General features: G+C 39.4%; 1 protein-coding gene across 2 annotated transcripts in view; it reads left to right on the forward strand.

The window, feature by feature from the left end:
- C5H18orf25 (chromosome 5 C18orf25 homolog) overlaps positions 1-24,342 on the forward strand; it is a 76,629-nt gene that overhangs the window by 15,916 nt on the left and 36,371 nt on the right. The window contains exons 2-3 of one of the 2 annotated variants that reach the window (XM_043514530.1): positions 8,485-9,294; positions 16,510-17,725. In XM_043514530.1, coding sequence (XP_043370465.1) covers positions 8,571-9,294; positions 16,510-16,970 — 1,185 coding nt within the window. In that variant the 5' untranslated portion in view covers positions 8,485-8,570 and the 3' untranslated portion in view covers positions 16,971-17,725. Of the gene's footprint in view, positions 1-8,484; positions 9,295-16,509; positions 17,726-24,342 lie in introns of those variants that run through there. The other variant, XM_043514529.1, reaches the window with a different exon arrangement.

Raw genomic sequence — 24,342 nt, forward strand, 5'->3', positions numbered from 1 at the left:
ATCCACTGGATTCCCCTTGTCCATGTGTTAGCAGCAGCTTTCAGTTCTGTTTGATCATACTGTGCTGTAGATTTCTATACAAGAGCTTATACAATGGTAGGTAGACCCAAGTTTGAATCAATGCTCTGCCTGATTTGGAGCAGTGACCTGAACCCAGGTGTGTTCAAATAGCTACTCCAAATTATGCAGATCAGTGGTTTGAGGGGTTTTGTGCAACTCTGGTGAGTGCCCTAACCACTGGGCTATTAGGTTTATGGGGCAGATGTCCGTTGAGAGTGCGTGCGTGCGTGTGTGTGTGTGTGTGTGTGTGAGAGAGAGAGAGAAAGAAAAAAGGGCTGACCTGGCTAGCGTGCCTAACTCCAAGAGGGAGTTTGGGGCTGTGAATCCTGACGAGGTGGGTGTTTCCCTCTGGCCTGGAGTTAGGCACCTAACTACGTTTGAGGGATGGTGCTTAGATGCTGCACCTCTCCTTGGAATTATTACTGGCTAGTTTAGGCAGCTCCCCACTCAGTGTGTTGGCTTCTGTTAATCCCGTTTTTAGGAACCTAACTCTCCCCATAAAATGCAAGAGGAGGCTGGGCACTTAACTTGGAGCTATAAATACTACTGGCTGGCAGAGCACCTGAGTCCCTTTGTGGATCTAGTGTCTTCTGTCTCCATTTTTAGGAACAAGCAGTTTATAAAAATCCATTTCTCTTGAATTCAGAGGGAAGAAGCCTTATAGACTTGAAAATGCTGGCTACTCACAACAATGGAATATAGACAGCCAGACACAGTGGAAGGGAAACACTTAACAAAACGAACACACCTTAACTTCTGTCCTCTTCTCCTGTATATTAAATTCATGAATTTATTTTAGCAAGGAAAATGAGTTTACTTGGTTCCCTTTCAGCTGGTGAGTGTGTATAGAGTGCCGAATGCAGGCTCATGTCCTACAGGTATGTTTTGGAGTATCTTGGCTGGTCAGTCTTCACTAGTTTTCTTTAATGTTCTCCCTTTTTCAAATTCACCTATATTCATATTTTTAATTGGAGGTTTTTTACTCTAAATTCTTGCTTGCTTATGCTGGAAAAGGACTGGTTTTTTTCAAGAATGCAGAGGTGTTTCACAAACATACCTTCTCTACTGAGTCTTGGATCGTTTGTATACACAGTCTGAGGGCTTAATAGAAATAGTTTATTTTTTAACCTCATTTGTTTATGCAAAACCAGTTGAAGCAGAGCTTTAGTTTCATCCTTTCATCTCATGTTTCTGTAACCATATTGGTTGGAAAGGATGGAGTGTCCAACCTTTTAGGATTGCTGCCGGGCCTGAGTTATGAATTAACTGGCTAAATAGCCAAGTCCACTCCCCAGAAATGTTCCTTAGGTAGAATGGAGTGCTATTGAATGAGCTTTAGGAGAGCATTTTTCTAAGGACCATTTATATAAAGAGGTACAGTATCCAAAAAGTGGAGGTATAGTGGTGTGAAAAAGGCTAGACACTCTAGAGCAGCCCAAGTTTCAAATTCGAGCAAAAATGACTCCACCATCTTGAGTTAAACTGAGTACCATGCAGTCTTCTGTTGTTTTATGTATATGGATATACCTGGCACCTTCTACGAGCAGATAAAAAGATGTGTCTTGGAGCTTGCAGAGTAAATCCGATCAAGAGCTCAGTAAAAATGACAGACTCTGGTGGGTGGGAAGGAAAACATCCGTACTTGCATACCTGTCTTGAGGGAGGCTAGTATTTCCAGCAGAGATGGGATCAATTGAATTGATTTAGTTTTGCTTGTTTTCCTTTGGTTACTTAGATTTTTTTGTTGTTGAACATTTATATAAAACTTGAATTCAGTGTTTGACTATCATTGATGGCCTTCACTGAAGGAGTAAAGAAGGGTTTTGAATGGAGAGGGTGGCCTATTGGTACTAAAGGCGGGGAGGGAGTTCCAAGCATAAAAGATGGCATGAAAATCATGAAGACCTATATGTGGGTCTTTTGGATTAGATCTTAAAATTGGAGGGCATTAAAGGTCTCGCGATTCTCTTTGTAAGAGTAGGAGTTTACTTCAGTGTCCTTGGCCAAAGCTTCCTCTCTTTGCTTTACTGTGCAGTAGTGCATCCCTGCACTTCAGAGGTGGCTGTAATTACATGTGGTGGAAGTATTTAGCCTGTGCGCGAGCTTGTATACCTAAACCTACTTGGGGATCTTTCAGTCTGCTACATAAACGTAAAAAAATATAGGCAGCAATAATTTTAGGCTGAGATAATGAGAATGTAAACTTTCATCATATTCTTTAAAAAGATCTTGGCAGCGAGGAATAACTAGTGCAAGGGCTGGGCCTGTCCCAGAAACACCCCGGGGCCCTACCTCTCCACGAAAGGTGGACCAGGTGTGGGCAGGCTCCACCCAGCAGGATCCAAGTGTGGAGGGGCTTAGTGTGTGGGAGGATCCAGATGTGGGGTGAGAGGATTCTGTGTGGGGCAATCTGGGTGTGGGCAGCTCAGTGGGGGTCTGGGTGCTGGGGCAAAGGGATTCTGTAGGGGGGTCTGGGTGATGGTTGTTGGGCTTCAGCAGGTAAGTCGGGAGATGGTGCCTGACTGGGGGGGTCTAGGTGTGGGGGGGCTCAACAGCAGGGCCTGGGTGCTAGGGGATTTGGGCTTGGTGGAGTGGGGGGATGGGTGCAGCTGGTTGGGGGTGAGGTATAAGGGGTTTGGGCTTATTGGGGTGGGGGTTGGGGTTTGGGGGCTCAGCAGGGGTGGTCTGGGTGCTAGGGGATTGGGGCTGGGTGGGGGTCTGGGTGAAGCTGGTTGGGGCTTGGTGGTGTGGGGGTCGAGGTGTGGGGGTTCAGGCTTATTGTTGTGGGGGTTGGAGTTCAGGGGGCTCATCGGGGTGGTCTGGGTGCAGGGGGTGGGACTCAGGAGCGGGGATTTGAGTGGAAAGGGTCTCTGGATGCAGAGGGTGGGGCTCAGCAGGATGGGGGTTTGGGTGTGGGAGGTTCGGTGGGGGGGTTCTAGGTGTGTGAGGATCTGTGTATGGGGGCATCCAGATGCACAGGGGTTGGGCAGATGGGGGAGCAGCTCCCTGTCCAGTAGCCCCTCCCTCCATGGCTGAGCAGTGATGGGGGCAGGAAGTGGGGGTGGGGGGTCTGCAGAGATTCCTGCAGCCAGGGGAGGTTTCCGGGGGTGGATTTGACCTGGCCGTGCCTGCTTCTTGCGGGGGAAGAGAAAATCCCGTCTCTCCCCCGCTCCCAGCAGGAACTAGCAGCCGAACCCGATGCAGAGTACGAGCCACTGGCCGAAGCATCCATAGTCTCTACAGTGATTTACCTCTCTGTTGGCTGCTCCAGGTGCCCAAAATGGTGCGCACACGCTGCTGCGGAGGGGCGCACGACTACTCTTGCGGCTTCCCTTTGCTTCCCCCCATCAGAAAGTCATTCTTCTGTGGGGAAGCAAAAAAATCTGCGGGGAACATGAATTCTGCATGTGCGCAGTCGTGCAGATTTTCCCCAGGAGTAATAGAGCAGTAGACTGAGAATCATGGCCTCTTGGTTTTATTCTTTATTCTGTCACTGTCTTGGTGTGGTGTTTGGACAACTTTTTATGCCTCAGTTTACCCATATGTAAAATGGAAACAGTAATGCATGTATTATGGAGATCTTGTGCGGTGTAATTGGATTTCTGAAGTTCTTTAAAAGAACCTGATTAAAGGTTAGAAAGAAATGCTTAGTATTATTATGCCTGCAGTTGATGCATTGAGGCAGAACCCTTGAGTTTCGCAGTCCTTCTGGACCAATGCCTAAATTGTTCGCAAGATGCCCTTTAATTCAAATAAAGGTGCCCTATTTGACAGTGTGTAAATTAATATTGCATAAGTTTTTATTGCTTAAGTAGAAGTCAAAATGAGCCCATGAGTTGATTGCTGTGAAAATACTTCATAAAGATCATGTTAGATATTTAGGGGTCTGTACATTAGTGCATTTTCCATGCACTGTTGGGAGGAGAAAATCCTTTGTATTACATGGATCGGACAGTGCTGTTTTAAAGAACTGTTTTCTTAATCTTCAGACATTTGTTCACTAAGAAAAAGGACGAAATTGTTTTGGCTGAATGGAATTCTCAGACGTGTAATTAAATATCCATTTGAGCCTGTGATGTTTCACAAACTAGTTTTCAGTGCAGTGGTTTTCTGATTTAAATTGCCTGCTTGGCTTTCTCTTAAGGTTACCTTGAGAACTTATGTAGCATGTTTCTAGGAAAGGGTGGGAGAATTTCAACATAATCATTTTGCTTTGCTTTGCTTTGTACATTTCTCAAGTAGAACTAAAATAAGATTTATTTTTCCTTAGCTTCTCCCATTGACATAATCTACATCCTTGAGAGGCGGTAGCTAACTACGCTGACGGGAGAATCTCTCCCGTCATTGTAGGAGCGTCTTCACTTAAGCACTACAGTGGCACAGCTGCAGTACTGTATGTGAAGACGTGCTCTAAGGCACCAGTCCTCATGCTTCTAGCTGGAGCATCTTTTTTTTCTGTGGAGCAGCAGTGTGCAGACGTTGATTTCAGAATGGAATCTTTAAAATCACAATCTGCAAGGGGCATGTAGTGGTGTGATTTCTGGGGTGTAGCAGTGATATGGTGATATCAAAATCATCATGCTCTTCAGTTCAGGGGCAGAGGTGGAAGAATATACACATACACCTGCAAAGATCAGGCAGCAGAATTTTCACACCTCTGCTTGAGATCTTCCCCAGGGACATAACATTTCTTTGATCCCAGTTAGAGGAAAACAGGGAAAGTTAATGGTGCTCAAGAAAGAGTATCATGAAATCCAAAATTTCCATAAACATGATTACAAGATCACCAGCATGCTTTGGGATTTACAGTGTATTACCATGTGTGCAGGTAAATAGTGGAGAAGGAGCAGGCATCTGTATCAACGGAACTGAAGTATGACTGCTGAACATCATCAACCATTTGCCCTGTACTCGATGTAAATCTCAAGTTCCCAGAGCTTCTCCTGGCCCAGGCATATGCTGCTTCCCTTCTGACTCCCTAGCTCAGAAGGAAAGGAAATCATGGACTTTGTCTCCACAAAGTTTTCTTGGGCCCTTAATTCCCATATGGTATAACTTCTCTAGTTATAGCACTGGAGAAAACTAATGTAGACAAAGCTTGGATGGATTCAAGGTTAAAAATGCCTGAGCCCACATGAGTCTTGTCTACTCTACTGCTTTAACCAGTGCTACCAACAGAGAACTGCACCCATAGCGAATTGCAGACCAAAAAAAATCTAATGTGGACAAAGCCTTGGGATCCATTCCCTGGTATAATAGCTACTATTTTTGACCTAGGACAAGTCACTTAAACTCTCTTTGCCTCTGTTTTTCTATCTATATAACCGGTATATTACTTAATAATAATGAGATTTGCCAGTGAAGTATATGAAAGTATTCTAGTTTTAGGATGCTTTTACATCTCAGTATATTCACTTTCCTAGTTATAAGGTTTTTTTGATGTACAGTAACTCCCCACTTAACATTCTCTCGCTTAACGTTGTTTCGAACTTAAGTCCCTTCTCAGTTACAGAACATGCTCCATTTAAAGTTGTGCAATGCTTCGCTATAACGTCGTTTGGCTGCCTGCTTTGTCCACAGCTGGCAGCCCCCAACAACTCTCCTACACCCTCCCCCCCCCCACAGCGCCTCCTGCCTGCCAGCAGACCCCACGGATCAGTGCCTTCTCCCTCCTCCCCTTGCCTCCTGCCCGTGGCAATCAGCTGGCTTGCGGCGTTCAGGGGGAGGAGCGAGGACTCGGTGCGCCTTCCCCCTCCCTGCCTCCTGCCCAAGGCAATGAGCTGGCTTGTGGCGTTCAGGAGGCAGGGGAGGGAAGGGGAGCCTGCCCACTGTGTCCTCGCTCCTCCCTCCTGAACACACCACAAGCCAGCTGATTGCTGTGTGCAGGAGGCAGGGGAGGGAGGGAGGAGGAGCGAGGATGCGGTGTGCAGAGTAAAAGGGGGGGAGAAGAGGCTTAAAGGTGGGGGCTTGGGGGAAGGGGTGGAGTGGGTTGAGCCTTCTGTCCCTGGTGCTTGCAAAGTAGGGGAACCTGGTGTTGCTGCTGCGCAATGTGCTTCTCCTAGCCTACAGCACCTTCAGCCTCCTTGCTTGCCTCATTGTCTCCAGTGCAAGTGGGCTGCGCCTGTGTGGGGAAAGGCGGGGGCACCTCCCAACTATAGTACTGTACTGTATGGCAAAAAAAAAAAAAAAAAATTCCCTGGAACCTAACCCCCCCATTTACATTAATTCTTATGGGAAAATTGGATTTGCTTAACATGGTTTCACTTAGTCGCATTTTTCAGGAACATAACTTCAACGTTAAGTGACGAATTACTGTAGTCTGTTGTTACAATTGAAAAGAGACAGAGAAAGAAGTGGGTATTATGCAGTTATATATTGTCTATAAGAATTCTCTTAAGAAATTACCAGCTTCAGAAGGACCTTCTCCTATTTTGTTTCAAACTAGTTTTGCTCATTTCAAATACTGTCAGATGCTCTTTCTCTATATACATCACCATGCTTTCTTCTTTAGCATTTGTAATTGTGATTCTCTCTTAGCAGTTTCCACTTTCTCATTTAGCAAACCTTGATTTGTCATCCTTGTGTTTTTCATGTTGCCCAACACTAATATGGCAAGTTTTATTTCCTTGTTGAAGTAGCCAATACAATTAATGTCAGCACAACGCTGTGAAAGTTTTGTTAATTTAAACTTTCCTTCCTTCACTGGTCTATCTGAAGTACGTTTATGACCCCTCATAACTGTAGCATCTGACACTCATGACGCTTAGGGAGGAGTGAAATATATTTAAAAAAAAAAATCTCAAGATTCAGGATTGTTCAAGGGATTGGTAACAGAATCTAGACCTTTTCCCAGCATCCTCTGAGGTAAGGAAGTACTATTATTTCCAATTTACAGAGAGAAACTGAGTAACAGAGGTACCCAACGTCTCATAGGAAGTCTGTAACGGAGCAAGGAATTGAACCTGGATCTTCTGAGTCTAGACTAGCACCTTACCCATTAGACCATCCTTCTATGGCGATGGACAAGGATGGTGTCCCTAGCCTCTGTTTGCCAGAAGCTGGGAATGGGTAACAGAGGATGGATTGCTTGATGATTACCTGTTCTGTTCATTCCCTCTGGGGCACGTGGCATTGGCCACTGTAGGAAGACAGGATACTGGGCTAGGTGGACCTTTGGTCTGACCCAGTATGGCCATTCTTATGTTATACAAGTATTCATTGTCTTTTTCTAGATCATACAGAAACAGAGCCTTTAAAAAGCCCTCCCACAAATTAGAACATAGCACTGCATATTTTTCAATATAATGAATGTTGACAGTAGTAACTATTAAATTACTTTGTTTAGCATATACCAATTTTTAGGCCTAAACAGATTGTCCCCTTTAATTTACATATAAGTGGGAATGATAATTGAAAGATTTTTGCGTGGTTTTACAGTATGTTGAAGTCAAAATTAAAATGTGGATGGAAGGAGATCTATGATAAAGGTGAAAGGATTAATGCTATTTTTGTTTATAATGCTTCGGAGGTGCTCCGATTCTACAAAGGTTGGGGACCTATAAATTAGCAGCTTTCTAGACAGCTTGATTTTAACATTTAAGATGGAACAGTGCTGATCCAACTATAACTTGAAGTAAAAGATGCGATTGAAACTTTGTGTAGATAGAAAGTGTTTCTTGTCAGAAGCTGTACCATCTTATGCTGTTCCCTTGACACATCTTATCAGCAAAACCAGGCCAGGATGGGTCAATACTCGTATCCGAGACCTTCAGGAAGCACCTAAATGTTGTATGAAGTATTGTTAGTATTTCACTGTAAATGAACCATCAACACCACTTCTCTCTGGGCTAGTACTAAACCAGTGCCTCAGCAGATTTAGTGCTACTGGAAGTGAACTGCTAACACTCATTGGTTTCCCACTGGCATGGAAACTGAACTATGTTGTCACCCCTAAAGGTGGCCTCCCCAGGTAGAGGACTTCAGGATTTTTGGGTTTCAGTATGTCACTTTTTGCCAATACTGCAGTTTCCTTTAAAGTGAAGTAATTTTTAATACTAAAGAAAAGTTCAAAATCTGCTTATATTATATTAATTTAAACCTTCCAAAGTAAGAGTTTAGAAACTGCAGTCGTTTTTATTTCTGATCTGTTGTGATAACTAGCGCAGATTGAAGTGTATTTTGTACAATGATAGTGCCATCTTTCATTAAGAGGGAAAGCATTAATCATGTCAGTGTAACAGACTGAGTTAACCAGGAAAAGGCAGAAGCTAAAGAAAAGTACCACAGCCAAAATTGTAATGTACCTTACTAGCTTTAAATAAATAAAGAAGTGGTCTCACTGCGTGAAATTGTGGACATAACCAAAAAAGTAGAAGTGATTCTGCTATTTGAGTAAATTGTCATTACTGTTCTGTTCTTATGCAGGTTGCTTTGCTGTTGAAATCCTAATCTAGTTCCCCCAGTCCTCTAGACTCCATGCTTTGAGACAAGGAGGAGCTTGGAATTCTGAAATGAAGATGGAGGCAGTGGGAAAAGTAGAAGAACGTATTGACTCAGAAGTCTCACCAAAACTCTCTGAAAAACAAGAGGCAGCTCCTGGTGAAGATGGACCTATAGAACTAGACACGTGTGCTCACAAAGATGGTGTGCCCATTGTAGCAGATTCTGTGGTGCTCTCCTCAATGCCGTGCTTACTGATGGAACTGAGACGGGACTCCTCAGAGTCTCAGTTAGCATCAACAGAGAGTGATAAGCCAACAGCAGGCCAAATTTATGAGAGTGACTCTTCTAATCACTGCATGCTTTCCCCTTCTTCTAGTGGGCATTTGGCTGATTCAGATACGCTGTCTTCCGCAGAAGAGAATGAGCCCTGTCAGGCTGAAGCTCCTGTAGAGGGAGACCCTTCTGGAGTTTCTGGGGCTGCAGCTGGGAGAAAATCCAGACGGTCCAGGTCTGAAAGTGAAACATCAACTATGGCTGCCAAGAAAAATCGACAGTCTAGTGATAAGCAGAATGGACGAGTCACCAAGGTAAAAGGTCATCGGAGCCAAAAGCACAAAGAAAGAATCCGGTTATTAAGACAAAAACGGGAGGCAGCTGCTCGCAAGAAATACAATCTGCTGCAGGACAGCAGTACCAGTGATAGTGACCTGACCTGTGACTCAAGCACGAGTTCCTCAGAAGATGATGAAGAGGTTTCAGGGAGCAGCAAGACAATCACGGCAGAGATACCAGGTAGAGGATGTTTTTTAAACTGAACTGTAAAGCACCTGACATCGTTTCTCAGCTGTCATGCTAAATTAGATGAGTGACACTTGAGAAAAACCAGGAGAACTGCAGCTCTGTGTAAATTTGAAGACTGCAGTGTATTAACAAGACATGGCAAATTTTAAAATCTGTTCTGAGGTTTCAGTTTGCTTTTGCACAACAGCAAATTGTACAGGTAAATTGTAGAAGGGACTATCTTGGAATTTTCAGATTTTGTTTGTAAACCTATATGAACTCTTACAAGTGCTGGTTAGATGGTAATAATCATAACAGCCTATTTAGCCAATACATTATTATAAAGTGGGCAACCGCACTTTAATATATTACAATAGCACCTCTGCATCTCTGTTTGGAAAAAACATGGCATATCTATTGCCCATTTTACCATAAGGCCCCGTTCTCCAGTGTTGCGCTTATGCTGTGCTTTCCAGCTCTACATTTCAAATAAGTAGTTTACTTAACCTTTTTGTTAGTTACATTCATGCAAATTGCAGCTGGCCACTTACTTTAGGGCATAAATAAAATTATTCGTACGTGCCCCAAATTGTCCCCACTCCTGGTATCTCAAAATTTTAGGAGTAAGCCAATTCCATCCTTCTCTGTTACATGAAGCTATAATTTTTATATTTCTGAATTCTCTGTTATATCCGTGTTGACAAGCTGGGTGCAGCAAATTATTGGGTCATTCTCATGATTTTTATAGCAGAAGAAAGATAAGTTCTTAAAGTTTCTCGTCTGGTGAATTTCATTATTTAGTTGATGCAAATACCGTGGTAAAGATTATGTGTGAACCATTTTTCCAATATACTATACCTCAAAACCTTCATCGTATGGCAACCTTAAAAAATAAAATAAAATTTAAAATAAAGTTTTTTGGTTTGCCAGTCTTTCCTGGGTGGATCTGCCTTTTCCCTCTTTCTGCTAACTAAAGAGGTTGTTTGGGGGATAAACTGCATGCTAAATAACATATTTCTGTTGTTTAAAGGAAGATTTAAAGGAAAATGGCAGTCTTAATAACTTTGACAGCTAAAATGAATGAATATATATATAACCTATGATTTTACAAATAGCTGTAACTGTTTCAACTTACTTTAATAATGGTGAATGGTGCTGGTCTGTCTGTTTGAAAACTGCTATTTTGCTTATACTCTGTAAGGCTGCATCTCTTTGCTAGGAAGTATATTGAACACAGGAAATGCAGTTTATCATTGGAAGGTATGGGAAAGGTACAGACTTCCATAATTATGTGGTTAGTTCTGTTCTTTTTTTTTTTTTTTTTTTTTTTTTTAAAAAAGAGTTTTATTTAAGAGTGGTTCAGTAGCTATATTTACCAATTAAAACAGTACCATGGAACTGATAACTTTGACAGTCACTTGTCTCATTATTTATTATTTTTAGAGTGCCCTCCGTACTTGGGGCCTGATTCAAAGCCTGTTGAAGACTCCCATTGACTTCAGTGGGCTTTGGATCAGGTCCTTCAGAACAAATAAATAGACCAGGCCAGCTTTTCAAAGGTAGTTAGCTCCCTAAAGTTGCAGATAAGCCCTAGTGGGGTTTTCAGAAGCACCTATACTTAGCTCTCATTGATTGCAATGGAAGTTAGGTGCCTAGGAATTTTTGAAAACCTCACTAGACACCTGGCTGCATCTTTAGGTGCTACATACCTATGTAAATCTGGCCCACAGTCCTGGCCCTGAAGAGCTTGCATTTGAAGGGCCTGATCCGATGCCCACTGAAATCAATGGAAAGCCTCTCATTGACTTCAGTGGACATTGCATCAAGGCCTAATTTTACATGTGATACAAGGAGTGAGCACACAAAACACTCGGAGACAGCACTGACCTGCATATCTTTTTTCATATCCCATGTGTTCTAATTGACTCTAAACAGTGGGTTTTTCTCTTTGACTGACTGACTTCTTTTTTTTTTTTAAGTGATGTTTAAGACATACTTCATCTTTTTAATGAATCCTTGCTAATTAGGTGCAGTGATTAGAATATATTCTTTCACATTTCAGCTACACTTTAAATGAGAAGGGTTGTGAGAGAAATGATCCAGAACGCATCCTATTGCTCTATGTAGGCTAGTGAAAATTAATAGATTTAATAGGTGTACTTGAGCCTTGACCTGAGTTTCTAGCTCTCCCATTGTAGGTGGATTGCTAATGATCTGGCATGGCTACTTTTATTTAAAATAAATATTTCATTCTGCTTGATCCTTCTTTGAATTGGGTGAACTGGTTGTGTTAGTCATAATTTTTTGACTTAATAGAGAGCATTGAGAAAGCATAGCGAGTTGATGTTAAAAAGAAAAGGAGGACTTGTGGCACCTTAGAGACTAAAATAAATTAAATTTTAGAGACTAAAATAAATTTTAGTCTTTAAGGTGCCACAAGTCCTCCTTTTTCTTTTTGCGGATACAGACTAACACGGCTGCTACTCTGAAACCGAGTTGACATTGTGTTGTGAATAGGACCCTCGAAAGACTTAAATGAAAGACCACTCAGATACTAGTACAGGGCGGCCCAAAGTGCAGCCTGAAGGCCAAGTTCAGCCATATTTACCCCTTTTGGTGATAAAAGGGTGATAAACTGCAGGCTTAATTGCTCCTGAATTTCAGTAACATGAAACTGCTCTGCATCTATCAAGGGATATATAAGAACGAGCAAAAGTGTTCACTTTTTTTGAAAAATTCTGTACCTCTTTATGCAAATGACTTATGACAATAACAAGCCAATGTAACCCTCAGTGTCATAAACCTTGGATGCTCTTGCACTAATGAGTTATTGTTTCAAGATTGGCTCAGCAGCTTACCATAGACATGTCTTGCAGACATGTCTAGCATAAGCATGAAAAATAGCTATGCCAGCAAAGATGCTCCAAGATCATAACTTTGCTATGGGTGTTTTTCTTAGCACAGATACGTAAAGATGCTATAAAAAAGATTAAAATATTCCTGCTGTCGTCTGTCTAAATGTGTAAAATTATTTTAGTTATATGGAAAAAAAAGTTTGTTTTAAACCTGTGGGTAGTTTGAAAATTAAAGTGATGTACTTGGTAAGATACAATTGGGTCTTTAATGCTAAAGGAATTCACTGGGCATCTTCCATTTTAAGAGTGCAGATAAGTAATTTTTGAACCCCACAATATGATTGCTTTTGCAATGAGTTTGGGATGATGATTAAGAAGAAAAATGTCCCAATAAATGCATAATGATGCCGTAAACATAAACAATCTTACTAATTTTTCTGCTTTCACTCAAACACACGATTTCTGAACCAGACTATTTTGCAATAGAATTTCAATTCTCAGTGCTAATCTGCAAACCTGATGATTTTCACTAAATATTAGTAGTCTTATTTCACATCTCAGCAAAGGCTGAATAGCAAAATGTTATGATGAGGTTTCAATACTAATACTTCATTACAGTTATAACTAAATTAGTAGCATGCATGACAAAAGTACTTCTGTGAGGCAGTATTCTTGAATATTTTATGTTGTTCCTTTACGCGCTGTAGGCACTATCCCACATCCACTGAAGTTAGTGAGAACCTTTTCATTTATCTTAATGGGCACAGAATTGGGCTCCATCCAGTCCAGTAAACCACAATGGCTTGCTAATTGATGCAAATTAAGATGCCTCTATTGTATTTTAAAGATTGAACAGCAATATTGGCATACAAGATTCCTAAGCAATCCTTGGATATATGATGGCATTCACTTTGGGCACTGATAAAATATGATACAGCAGCTTCTGTGAGCATTTCTATTATTGTTTACGGTTTTGTTCTTCGTTAATTTCTAATTTCACTCTACAAACTGGCTCTGGATGAAGAAAACTTGGCATGCAGAATGATCCTAGGAATCAATATTTGGCTTAAAACAATTTGACTCTTCTTAAAGTATAAACATGTAATATAAAAACATAATAATGTTATTCCACACACCATTGTGCTATGCTATAAGTCAAAAGGGCATTAATTTGTGTTTTAGGCTAATATATGGGGGGAATATTGTTAAAAGCTGAAATATTAAAGTTAGAAAAGTTGCCATTTCACATATGTAAATTACCTGTATATTAATAAGGATTTTTAGTATGCAGGCCTTTCTAACACATCGTGCAATTTACATCTGTGCAGAGGGCCAGCACAAAGCATTTGAACCATGACCATTTCGTTTCACCTAAGCTTCGTGCCTAGGTCTTTTGTTGGCCCTCTGCCAAGGAATGAATTTTAACTGAAGAGAATAACTGAGGATGATTATTCAAGAGCAGATATATTTAAAAATCTGTTTGGAAGGATTAGCTGTAAAGTATGCAATTTTTCTTAAAAGTACTGGGCTAGTATATCAACAAATGAGAGACCCACTATTAATAGCTAGGGACAAGATGCAGCATACCATCTTAAACTGATCTTGCCAGATCTCATAAATTAAACAACATTGATCCTAGTTGCAAAAAGAAGAGGAATACTTGTGGCACCTTAGAGACTAACAAAGTTATTTGAGCATAAGCTTTCGTGAGCTACAGCTCACTTCACTTCACATGCATCCGATGAAGTGAGCTGTAGCTCACGAAAGCTTATGCTCAAATAAATTTGTTAGTCTCTAAGGTGCCACAAGTACTCCTTTTCTTTTTGCAAATACAGACTAACATGGCTGCTACTCTGAAAATTGATCCTAGTTGTTACTAGGGTAGGAGACCTAAAGAACGCACACAGTAGATTCTGCTTAATAGCAATCCTGATATTAGCAACTTCTGGTTAATGGCAACATATTGCCAGGAACCAGTCCCATCCCATTAACATCAGTTTGCATATGTGCAGAGTACCCCCTGCAGGCAGGTTTATGAAAGCAAGTGCTGGGACTTGCCTTCTCTGGTTGCAGCCCTATAGAGAAAATAAGAACAGGATAATCTTAAATTTTGGTAACTATCCAAAATTTAAGGATTCTTCTACATGTCTAATGTAAATGGCTCCTCAAAAAGAATGTATTGTTTAAATGACACTGTAATTTCCTATAAGAGAGAAATCCCCAATAATGTGTTACTACCATATCTCATTATCAGTAAATTCTTGGTCTAGGTCATCCAGTGATTTCTCTGCATTTTAAGGAATTTTCTGTTGTTCTTAAGATATGATAGCCTATGGATTTTGTAAACAACAATGACTTTGTTTACTAAGACACCCATATCCTATAGCATGTCATTAGGTTTGTAAAGAAAATTGTAAACATCCAAACAGACTCTCTTCCAGAAATTTAGCTGCATGAAAAAAGCCACTTCATTAAATGTATTTATTTATATATAATTTATTAGTAAATATTAATTTAAATGTAAACTCCATCGGTTAATTACCTGTTTTTAATAGTTTAATGTGATCCTTGTCTAGTTGTGAAAACATCTAAATAAAGTAACCCTTCATGTATTAGGCCAACATAACTGTTCTAGGTCAATGCTGTTGACTTTTCATCATACAGGTTCAGATCCTCATGTTACTATCTTTTTTTGAGTTGGCATTTTGAGGAGTTTGAGAACCAAAGCATAGGTTACCACGGCCTTTCTTTTTTGTTTAGAAGCTAAAATAATCTAGGATGAGCATCTCTGCTTAGATCAGGCGTGGGCAAACTACGGCCCGCAGACCACATCCGGCCCACCAGCCAATTTTATCCGGCCCTCGAGCTCCTGCTGGGGAGCAGAATTGGGGCTTGCTGCACTTCAGCTGGGGAGTGGGGTCGGGAGGCACTCCGCGCAGCTCCCAGAAGCAGCATCATGTCCCTCCCTGGCCCCCCCCCCGGCTCCTATGTGCATGAGCAGCCAGGGGGCTCTGCATGCTGCCCCCACCCCAAGCGCTGCACCCGCAGCTCCCATTGGCTGGGAGCTGCGGCCAATGGGGGCTGCAGGTGCGGCAGCACACACAGCTGCCTGGCTGCTCCTCTGCGTTGGAGCTGGAGGGTGGACATGCCACTGCTTCCGGGAGCTGCTTGAGGTAAGTGCTGCCCAGAGCCTGCACCCCGACCCCCTCCCGGGCCCCAACCTTCTGCCCTAATCCAGAGCCCTCTCCTGCACCCTGAACTCCTCATTTCTGGAGCCCACAGCTCCAGACAGAGCCATCACCCCCTCCTACACCCCAACCCCAATTTCATGAGCATTCATGGCTCACCATACAATTTCCATACCCAGATGTGTCCCTCGGGCCAAAAAGTTTCTCCACCCCTGGCTTAGTTTTTTTCTGACCCTTCCAATGACAGTCATTTTAGCACCTCACTGAGAAAGGAGAACAAGCAGTTTCCTTCTCACTGGACCCAGGAAAGAGGGTCTAGAAACAAATGCCATTTTTCTGATACTGTGGAGAATAAGGGTCAGGTCTTGCTCACATTTGAGTCAATGGGAGTTTTGCCATTGATATCAATTTGAGCAGACTTGGGCTTTGCATGGTTTACGTGGTTAGTCTTTCCTGCCATCAGAAACAGAAGCTGTTTCACTCCTCCTTCCCCCCATATAGCAGCATGGTGTTACTTACATACTACGTGCAAGATCAGGGTTTTGTTTATGACATTTTATTCTTCCTTTGGTGTCCAGTGTTGTTTTAGAAGTAAAGACTGACGGCTAAAATTTGGGATTTGCTACTTGAAACAGTACAATTTTTAGTATCAATCTCTGTCTCTGTTACGTGTACAGTTGTATGTGTGTTTACCCATCCTTTGGTGGGGAGGGAGGGCAACTATTTAAGTAATATGTGTATAATTATTGAGGTTTATCCATTAAAATCTATGATATTTTTGTATTGCAGTTTTATGCAGGTATGCATTATATCATTAAATATTGTATGATGTTTTGATTTTGAATCAACAGTGAAAGCATCTAAAGTTTCTATGGGAATTGGACTAAATTTGGTTTCCAAAACCTACAAGCACATTGTGATAGCATAGTTACCAGAAAAATCTAGAATGAAATATTTTTAAAGCCAAGAACTTGAAGTAATAACTCTGTGGTGCCTGGTGGGTTTTTATTTTGAAGTAAATGCTTCTGGTTAATTTGGAGGCTACAGATTGGTCTCCCAATATTGTATCCATCTGGCCATAGTTAGAAAAGTTTATACTGTTTTCCTGAGTTAGGATGCCTTAATAAACACTATAATGTTCTTACTTAACGTTGTCTTATCAAATGGCCTCAATGTCTTTAAAGCTGGCTACAGTCGTGCTGGGGGATCTGGAGGAGCGACCAGGGAAATTCCAGGATTGCTTGACAGGGGCACCGTATGGGATAGGAACTGCATAGGCAATGTCCTGGAAGAGGCCATGAACTGCTTTGCCGAGATGCAGAGGCAGACAGAGGAGAAATTTCGCATGTGGATAGAAAAGCTAACTCGTCTTGACACAGATGAAGAAAGCAAGCAACAACTGGAGCCCAGGGAACCTAAAATGCAACTAGTTGGCCAAAGAATTCCCCCTACCACACAGTCAGGGGCATACTCGCAGATGCCTGATAGCCAAGTACTTCCCCAGCAGTCCTTTAATTCTTATGTGAGCTATCAAAATGTTGACACTACATTAGAGTTTCCAGCGACTTTTAATAACAATTTTCCAGCTGTGTTTCCAGAGAATGGGAATATTGCCGAGCATGATTTAAATCAATCAAAAACTTAGTCTTTAAAATCTTGACATTACCTTGGATTGCGCTAAGAACAAAATTTGCTTTTCTTCATGCAAGTATTTTTTTTTTCTGTGATGGGTTTTTAACATTATGCTGTAAATGTTTTATTTAAAGAAAACTTGTGTGGTTTTTTTAAAAAACAAAGCAAGCAAAACACACACATACACAAACACACATGCAAAACTCAAAACAAAAACCTCCTGTCACCAATGTTTGGCAAGATGTAAATTAGAATCCTTGTTACATACCCTTGGAATGGTAGAGCTATGTTTGTTATAGTAGAAGCAATCAGTGTATTCATCTATATGTTTCTCTTGCATGCCAAAAAGTTTATATAGGGAAATATAAGTTTAAAGACTTAAGGAATCTTAATGAACTTGACTATATAACAATTAATACACACTTAAATGTCTGTTCATACTTAAATTCTGCAGCTTAAACTTGTCTATATATTGACCCTCCTTCCTCCTTTTTTTGGCAGAAGTCGTAAATAAGCCTACCCTAAAGATTAGCTATACATACTGAATGTGCTCAGTAGTTGATATTCATGTCCCATTTGGTAGTTAATTTTTTCATGAGAGCTTCTATTAATGACATTGCCATATTACCTACAACATTCATATTTAGGGGAAGCACCAGTTTTGTATGTATGCTTGCATATATATAATTACGTATACACACACTTTTGTGTGTGCGTGTGACATATGCACACAAATAAAACATTGATGCTTTCTTATGTGTGTGTGTGTGTGTGTGTGTGTGTGTGTGTGTGTGTGTGTATATATGTATATATATATATATATGGTCAGACTATGTCTTTCATGTTGAAATAAAAAGAGCAGTGTCAGTCCTGAGATAAGCAAACTTTGTAGGTAGATTTGAGTCTTGGGCCAAGAACTTAAAACCGAATGTCTGACGTTCAGATTGGTAAACACTGTGGTAGACTTAATGCACTGTTTGCTTGTGGGTCTTAAAGCAAGAGCATTTTCTGAGCCACCTCTCTGACTGCCATTGAAATGATTACCTGTGATTGGGAATGCCATAACATTAGTTTTGCTTAAATAATATAAGAACTGTCTACTGTGTGGGTTTTGTTTTAATTGTTATACTGATAATTAGTTATTCTGAGAAATCAGGCTTGAAACTTTGATGTTTAAATTAGGATTAAGCTATATATAGTTATAGAAATAACTAATTCTCACCATTGCCAGAATACATGTGGTTTTCTGTTGCCTTTACAGTTGGGCCTTCATAAGAGGATAATTTCCCCTTCGTTACCAAAAGTATACATTTATATAGTTTTGTTTATCCTTTGTATTGGTGAGATGTTTCTAATGCAAATAAAGTCAAAACTGTAATAATGGGAATTAAAAGTCTCTACCTAGATGTCTTTTGAGTAAAGAAAATGGAAGAGGTCTTTTGGGGCTCTTAAAATTTCAGTTTTTAAACCATAGTGATTTTTATGAATTTTTATTTAGGTCATTTCAGTAAAGCTTTTTCTTCCAGTTAGAAGTACCATTGTGTATCCTACAGGCCTGATACAAAGCCCAATGAAGTCACTGGGAATCTATCAATTTACGTAGCCTTCTGATCAGGCCCTCCATAAATAACTAATATTTTTTACTTGTTTTAAAAATAAAATTAACCATGGTGTTTTTAATATTTTTCCTATCAGCCAATTTAGCAAACTTGTCCTCATCTATTTAAAAGTTAAGATCTTTCAGGGAAAACTGATTGCTGATTTTAAAAAAAAATCTTTTTAGTATTCATAGATTTTAATTATATATATAATATATACATTTAAAATTCTAATTTTAAGAGCAGCATATTTAAAGCATGACAACTCTGAAACATTACTTTTATTTAAAAAAAATGGAGCAATTAGGCATTTGAAAACAAATTGCCTTAAGAATTGAGCAGAATTTGTTCATCTGTTATACAGACTTTTATATACCGATTAGAAATCTCTTGTAACTGGATAATAACTTTGCAATGGTTGTAGTCAATTAAATTTCTCTCTAACTTCTGTGCCTTGTGTAGGTCATAGGAACCTTGGGGAAAAAAATCTTTGCATTGAAGCTGGATGGGATTTTTTTTTATTGAAACTGACCTTTGAAATTTAAGTGTTGATAAACAGCACTTCTAGCTTTGCAACAACAAAAATATATTTTCTGCTTTAAAAAACCTTTTCACCACCAATACATTACTTGATTTTATCTTGTAAATTACTGTGAATGTTAACAGATCAGAAAATAATAGTGGTGGAACATACATGTTTTGATGCATATGGGGATTATGCTTTTTAAGATGGTGCCCTTTTTAGGGTAGATTAGTTCAGAGGCAGCCAGTTGATTGTTAGGAAATTGTTTCAGATTAGAGATGTAGAATTTAACAGTATTTTCACATATGAACTACACAATATTGAAAATATATGAATGTGTAAATGGTTTTAGTTTGGTCAGTTGCTCTGTCTGCCTCCAAACAGATCTTCAACTGATACAAGTCAGTATCGCTTCTTTGAAGTCAAATCCAATGTCATTTTATACAAGCTGAGGATCTGGCCCATTAGCTTGTGTTCTGGTTTCAAGAATTGAATTCCTCCTGGGTGGGGGGAATCTCCACTTGCATTGGTTATATAAATATGATATTTGAGACAAAGAATGGTCTGTTTTTATGCTCCTGGAAAATATGCAATATTTTGGTTGTACACTTAAACAAAAGTATCTATCTTGCTGCTTTATATTATGAATTAAAAAGATGTGATGTGCTGCAGGCAAACTGACCTTTTAATGTTGACATTAGTGTTAAGTCTGTATTTGAATTGCTTATGCCAGCACTTGACGTCTTTTTAACTGAATGGAGTTCTGGACTTTGGTTGCATTTCTGAAAAACTGAAAGTTATTTTTATTTTATGGTGGTATATTCATACAGCTACAGTTATCACGGTTTCTGCTGTAAGCTCCTATTTTCAAAGATTTTGACTTGAAATTAATATTTCCAGGGAATTAAGATTTGCTCTGAGCTGAAATTTTAGTATATAAGGTCTGGCCCCCACCTTGACATCTTGCTAGTAAAATAGTCTGGCCTTTTTTATTTTGTCTTTTTAAAAATGAAATTTAATTAACTGTTGTGTTTAATGAATACATTTGTGGGAGAGTCCAATGGAAATTCTACATACCATATATACTCGTTCATTAGCCTGTTCATTTATAAGCCAACCCCCCAAGATGGATAGGTAAAAATAGCAAAAACTGTATGACCCTTTCATAAACTGACCCTATATTTTAGGGGTTGGCAAACTTTGGCTCCCGGCCTGTCAGGGTAAGCCGCTCGCAGGTCGGGATGTTTTGTTTACCTGGAACATCTGCAGGCATGGAGCTCCTCAGCTCCCTGTGGCCGCAGTTCACAGGGTGCTGAAGGGCTCCATGTCTGTAGCCACTCCAGGTAAACAAAACGACAATGTATTAGATATTCAATTCAATGATTCCATAGAGTTTAAAATTATCATATTTTGGTGTAGACCCATTTATAAGTCGATCCCGCTCTTTGATGACTTTTTTTTAACCAAAAATATTTGGCTTATGAACGAGTATATACGGTATGTTGGGGGAACAGCATATTGGAGTCTAGATTACCTTTGATTGCCCTGTGGTTTTTGCTTCAGAATGGAGTAAAGAAACACTCTAGTTTCTTAAGAAAATATTACTTGCAGTCTTTCAGACTCCTGTGAAAGAATAAGTGTTAGGACAGATTGTCAACTTTTGTAAACTGGTATTGCTCCACTGAAGTCCGTGCCTATTCAAAACCAGATGAAGAACTGGCCATTAAATTTTATATGCTCGTTCATGCAAAATCTTTTAAATTAAAGGCACCTAAAATATTGCAGACATTTATGCATGTGAATAATGAAAGTACACGTATAACTGGAAATTCAGAAAGTAGGAATTGGTGCATCTGTGCACTTGAAATACATTTACTTCATTTATGATTTTTGTAACAAAGTGCAAATAAAACTTAAATCTTTGTACGCTCTCTTAACTTAAGTGTCACTGAGGATGTGTGTCAAGCTGATAACTCAGGAAATTCAAAATTCAGATACTGGAATTGGTCTATGTGTAGAACTCCTTTGAGATCTGTGGGGATTTGGAGTTCAATTGATTGCAGGCTCAAGTTTTCTTGTAGGTCCTTATGGAGGCTTGGAGCCACTTCTCTTCCCCCACAAATGGGGTAAGTTAAGAAGGATGTGTTGGTTGTAATTATGCATTTCCTGTCTCTTGCTTGTTTGTTACACAAGTCTTTTATTTAAATAAAGATTCTGTTTTACTTAGTATACAAATGATAGTTTGACACTGGTTTAGTGTTTTATAAATTATACGTTATTGTTCACATTATAGCCCTATTTTAAAAGGTTTATAACTTTAAAATATTTTAGATTTTTTAAAAATAGTACACAGCAAAATGAAGTGTAGTAAACTCTAACATAACCCTGAAGTCCGGAGTTATAAAACATAATAGTTGTCTCTAGGACTGAAGGAAAAGTATTTTTAAAGCAAGTTAGCCTAATGTTCAATCTCCATAATTTAGCTCTAAACATTTTACTCTGGGCTGAAATTTGTCATACATCGGCTTCACCTAAGGGCAATTTTTTAAACATCTGGTTAAAAAGTTAATTTTAATAAACTTGATAACTTTAGTGCTTTTAGTTCCTATTCTTCTCTCTCCAAAATATCATTTGATTTCAGAAGTCACATTTGACAAAGGGTTAATTTGGCTAAGATACTAAAATCTGACGTGGCCATGGTTGCTGCAAATTTACAAAAAATAAATTTAAACACAAAACCAATTAAATTGCTATGCATTTTTAACATGCATCCTTTAGCCCCAGTCCTGCAGATCTGATCTGTGTGAACAGACTCTTACCCCCATGTAGCGTCCCAGGAGGCATCTTGATATACTGGTCATAGGCACGTTTAAAAAATGGTTGACCTGTCCAATGATACTACTGAGATATCTCTTGTGATTTCATGTGATGCATTGAATTCTGATACTTTTGCGAGGCTCTGATTGAAGTTAGTAGGAGAAGTCCATACATACATCCAAGGCCTGAATCTGCCTCTTTGTTCATAAAGTACCAGTAAACATTCCTAAACATACATTTACATGAGCTGAATGCCTTCGGAAGAGATCTTATAGTATTTTAATTAATAGGTATTTTATTAGAGAGATGTCATCAACTTGAAAACTAGTCATTTAAAAAGAGACACCGATAGTTTCAGATATTGCACCTGGCCAGAGTCCTTCTGTGAGTTTTATGGTTTTACTATAACATATTTCTATTTATTTTAATAAAAAAATTCTCTCATGTTGCTTTGTGACTACACAAACAGGGTAAAACTGATTGGCTATTGGGACTATACAGGTGAAAGCATGAAACTGACTACACAAAAAGTGCTGTCAGATTCACAAAATAAAGAAATTGATGTCTGGTCTACACTAGAAAATTAGGTTGATCTAGATGCATTGCTAAGGGATGTGAAAAATCCATATCCCTGAAAGTTAAGCCGATCTAAGTCTCTTTGTAGACTGCGCTAGGTTGATGGAAGAATTCTTCCATCAGCCTAGCTACCACCTCTTGTAGAAGTGGATTAGTTACAGTAACAGGAGAACCCCTCCCATTGGTGTAGGTATTGACTACACTGAAATGCTATGCTGTAGCATTTCAAGTGTAGATAAGCCCTGAGAAAATAGAGGAAAAATATTTTGCCCAATACCTTTTACTTATACTGGTCCTCAAGGTGACTTTTAATAATGGTAGGTAAAAAAAAAAAATGATTGTCAGAAATATTATTTTTTGTCTAATATTATTTAATGTCTATGAAAGGAATATTTTGGTGGTTTTTCAGAGCTGCTAGAGCTAAGGATGGATTATCAATCTGAATCTAACATTTTCTGGGATTATTTGTGGTAGTTGTTACAACCTTAAATGTATTTAAATGATTTTGTTGTTGAAGATGTATATTGTCTTTTCCTGTATCACGTACTGTATGTCTCTACTGGCCATTTTAACACAGAGTGTAATCCTGGTTTCATGGAAGTCAGTGGAAAAAAGTGGATTTCCATGGAACCAGTATTCAAACCTTATTTTTAATTATGATGGAGCTAATCCTGCAGTTCTTACTCAAGGATAACTCCCATTGTCCTTAATGGGATATTTGCATGAATAAGTCAGGCGCGGTAAGGTCAGGCCCGGTAAGTGGATGCTTGATTAGATTCAGCATAACAAAGGTCTGCAACCTGACACTACAGTTACAAGAAATCATTAGAATGATTGTGCTGTGTGATATGTACTGCATAAGACAAATATTCAGGCTGATTGATAATGGTGGACAGTACCTAGCAAAAAATGAAGTCACAAACCCACTTCCGTGTGTGTGTGTGTGTGTTTGGTTTTTGGTTTTTTTACAAATTTTATTAATCACATGTAGTATTTGCTTGGGAAAATGAGGGCACATGGAAAATAGTTTTGTTGGCTGAAAGGGACTCAAAAGGTCAGGTGGAAGTTTACAGTCTGGCCATCCAGAGTGCCTGGACGTTCAGTTTTTGTAATGTTTAGCTCACAATTCAATAACAATAGAAACAGAACATACCACCAGAAGATAAACATGCACTATAAAACAATATGCACCACTTCCTAGAATCTTCAGGACATAGCCATGTTCCCTGTGCCTTTATTCAGAACACAACTAAGTGACTTTATCACTTGTGTATTATCCAAAAAACAAAGCTAGTTTCCATCTAGCCATCAAATAGCCTGAAAGTATGAATGTTGATCTACAAAGCTTTAACATCTGGTCATAGTATCTTAAAATGAGCTTGAATCCAATCTCAGAACAAATACTCATCTGCTTTTCTTCTGATCTTATTGCCATGGTGTAAATTAAATATCTTATTGAATGAAGGAAAAATATGAAAAACACTAATCTCAATAGTAATTTTTGTTCACTTTATGATTTTAGGGAGAATGTAATTTCACTATTGTTTTTATTGTATACACAGTGTGTATCTTTTGCCTAACCCTGTAAATTTTGAAATGTAACTACTGTAACCTAGAATGAATAAATATAAATAGTAATAAAATGTTTCTTGTTACTAAATTCTAGACAATGGGCAAGATTTTTTTCTTCTCATTTGGGAATCATTTTAGAGTTCAGCTAGTCTGGTTCAATGCCACTTGAACCATGCATGTGTTATGAAACTGTTGCTCTTACTCATGTCTTGAATAATATCAAGCTTGTATTGTGTTTTTTAAATCAAAAGTATCCAGTCCAAACTCCTTTTAAAAAAAAATCCTTCTATGGAGTCGGA

The sequence above is a fragment of the Dermochelys coriacea genome, chromosome 5 (assembly GCF_009764565.3).
Source record: "Dermochelys coriacea isolate rDerCor1 chromosome 5, rDerCor1.pri.v4, whole genome shotgun sequence".
Lineage (NCBI taxonomy): Eukaryota > Metazoa > Chordata > Testudines > Dermochelyidae > Dermochelys > Dermochelys coriacea.